The sequence below is a fragment of the Chaetura pelagica genome, unplaced genomic scaffold (genome assembly GCF_000747805.2).
Source record: "Chaetura pelagica isolate M959 unplaced genomic scaffold, ChaPel_1.0 scaffold294, whole genome shotgun sequence".
In the NCBI taxonomy this organism is placed as follows: Eukaryota; Metazoa; Chordata; class Aves; order Apodiformes; family Apodidae; genus Chaetura; species Chaetura pelagica.
This window is the reverse complement of record NW_009953068.1, coordinates 1,045,849-1,047,581: the sequence shown is the minus strand read 5'-3', so window position 1 is coordinate 1,047,581 and position 1,733 is coordinate 1,045,849. Positions and strand designations below refer to the sequence as shown.

Below are 1,733 nucleotides of genomic sequence, written 5' to 3'. Positions count from 1 at the left end.
CCCTCTGGTGGCTGGGGTGTCCCTAGCCTTGCTGTCCTCCTCTGTGGGCTGCCAAGCAAAGGAAAAGAGTTGGGTCTGAGAGAGACAGGACAAAGGACCCAACCCTGGCCCTGACCCAAAGGGCTGCAGGACACCTGTGGTCAAGCATAGCCCAGCAGGACACAGAGCTCCAGCCCTGACTCACTTGCTCTAGGCATGGCCAATGACTGCAGGTGCCTGCCAGGCTTGTGTGCATGGCTGTAGTTGGTGGCATCCTCCTCCTCTTCCTCTCTTAGCCCCAGCTGCCCCTTCACTCATCTCATCCCTGGTCACTGCTTGTTGCCCATGCCCAGGGATGTCCCAAGCACTCCCCTTCCTGTGCTCAGTGAGCTGAACCAGAGGGCTTTGTGCTCTGCTTAGTTACCCACCTTCTAATTGAGCAAGTCAGGAATGGCAAGTTGCACTAATGAAACCTGCAGCATCACTTGCTCAGGGCTGGCAGCTGGCTGGGGCTTCAAGTCCAAGCCTCACTGTCCAACCCACCTCCTGCCAAAAACCCCAAGTCTCCTGGCTGGGGCTACCACCATGGGGACCCACGGGTCCCCAGAAACTGCTTCGGGCTTGGGACTGATGGGGACACTAGGCCAGCACCAAGGCAGGATGCCCTGGCACTGGATGGGGTTTGCCACCACTCACCTCCTCTTTCAGGCTTGCCTTGGTTTCCTTCTTCTTCTTGGCCACCTTGGCTTCCTTCTCAGTCTCCCGCACAAGCTGCTTGATGAACCCCCCGGGAATGACAGACAGGAGCAAGGGGGGGGCAGACGGGGGTGGCCCCCTGTCCTCGTCCCGTATCTGTTTGCAGGAGCAGAGGGTGGGTTAGGGGGCCCAGCAGAGTCAGGGGCACAAACAGGGCAGCATCAGCACCCGGCTCTGCTGGCACGGGCCACGGGCATCTTCTGCAGGTAGCCAGCAAGGCCACAGGCCACCCGTGAGCACCAGGCTGGTTTGGGGGTGCTGTGATGAGCAGGAGAAGCACCAAGAAAATAAGCCCTGCAGAGAAGCACCCAGTTTCCTGCGTGTCGCCAAGACACAGAGCCCCAGTGCCCAGCAGCTCTGGCACAGCCACGGCACAAACCATCCCAGCTGCAGCCAGTCAGGAAGCAGCTCCTGGCACCACTTCAGCCCCACGCAGACCCGTGGGTCCCTCCGTGCAGGCCCCAAGCAGAAACCTGGCCCCTCCACCTGCAGCTCCCACAGCAAAGGGCTTCCCCAGCCCTGTCACCAGGCAGCAGCCCCAGCACCCAGCCCGGCAGGCCCCCTCAAGGCTCGGCCCCGCAGGCAAGGCAACCGTGTGCCCCAAACAGCAGCAAAATCACCCAAACCAGAACATTCCAGCTGGCAGGGGTGCCAGGAGCTGGCAGAGGTGCCCGGAGCAGGAGCAGCGTGTGCAGGGCGGGGAGGGGACACCGGCCCCGCGGCGTGTGGCGGGGGGGGCTGCCTTTTTTGTCCCCCTGCCCTGCCCCAGCCCCCCGGCAGCCCCCCAGCACCCATCCAGCCCCTGCAGCACCACGGGTGCCAGCCCGGACCGACACTTCCCTTCTGCTCCCAGAGCGCGAGGCGCGAGGAGATGGCCATGGCGAGGAGGGACCGTCTGTGCCCGGAGCCGCGGGGCTGCGCCGGCACACGGGGCGGAGAGAGAGGACAGAGTTAGCCAGGGGCACCCTGACCTTGCCCCCCTTCCCGGGCTCCCGGCA

The 1,733-nt window shown here is 63.8% G+C and overlaps 1 protein-coding gene across 1 annotated transcript in view; it reads right to left on the bottom strand.

The window, feature by feature from the left end:
- MYO18B (myosin XVIIIB) overlaps nt 1-1,614 on the bottom strand; it is a 73,143-nt gene extending 71,529 nt beyond the window's left edge. The window contains exons 1-2 of the mRNA XM_009996859.1: nt 1,570-1,614; nt 676-831 (exon numbers count right to left, since the gene is read on the bottom strand). Coding sequence (XP_009995161.1) covers nt 676-831; nt 1,570-1,614 — 201 coding nt within the window. The remainder of the gene's footprint in view (nt 1-675; nt 832-1,569) is intronic.
- Nucleotides 1,615-1,733: the final 119 nt, after the last annotated feature.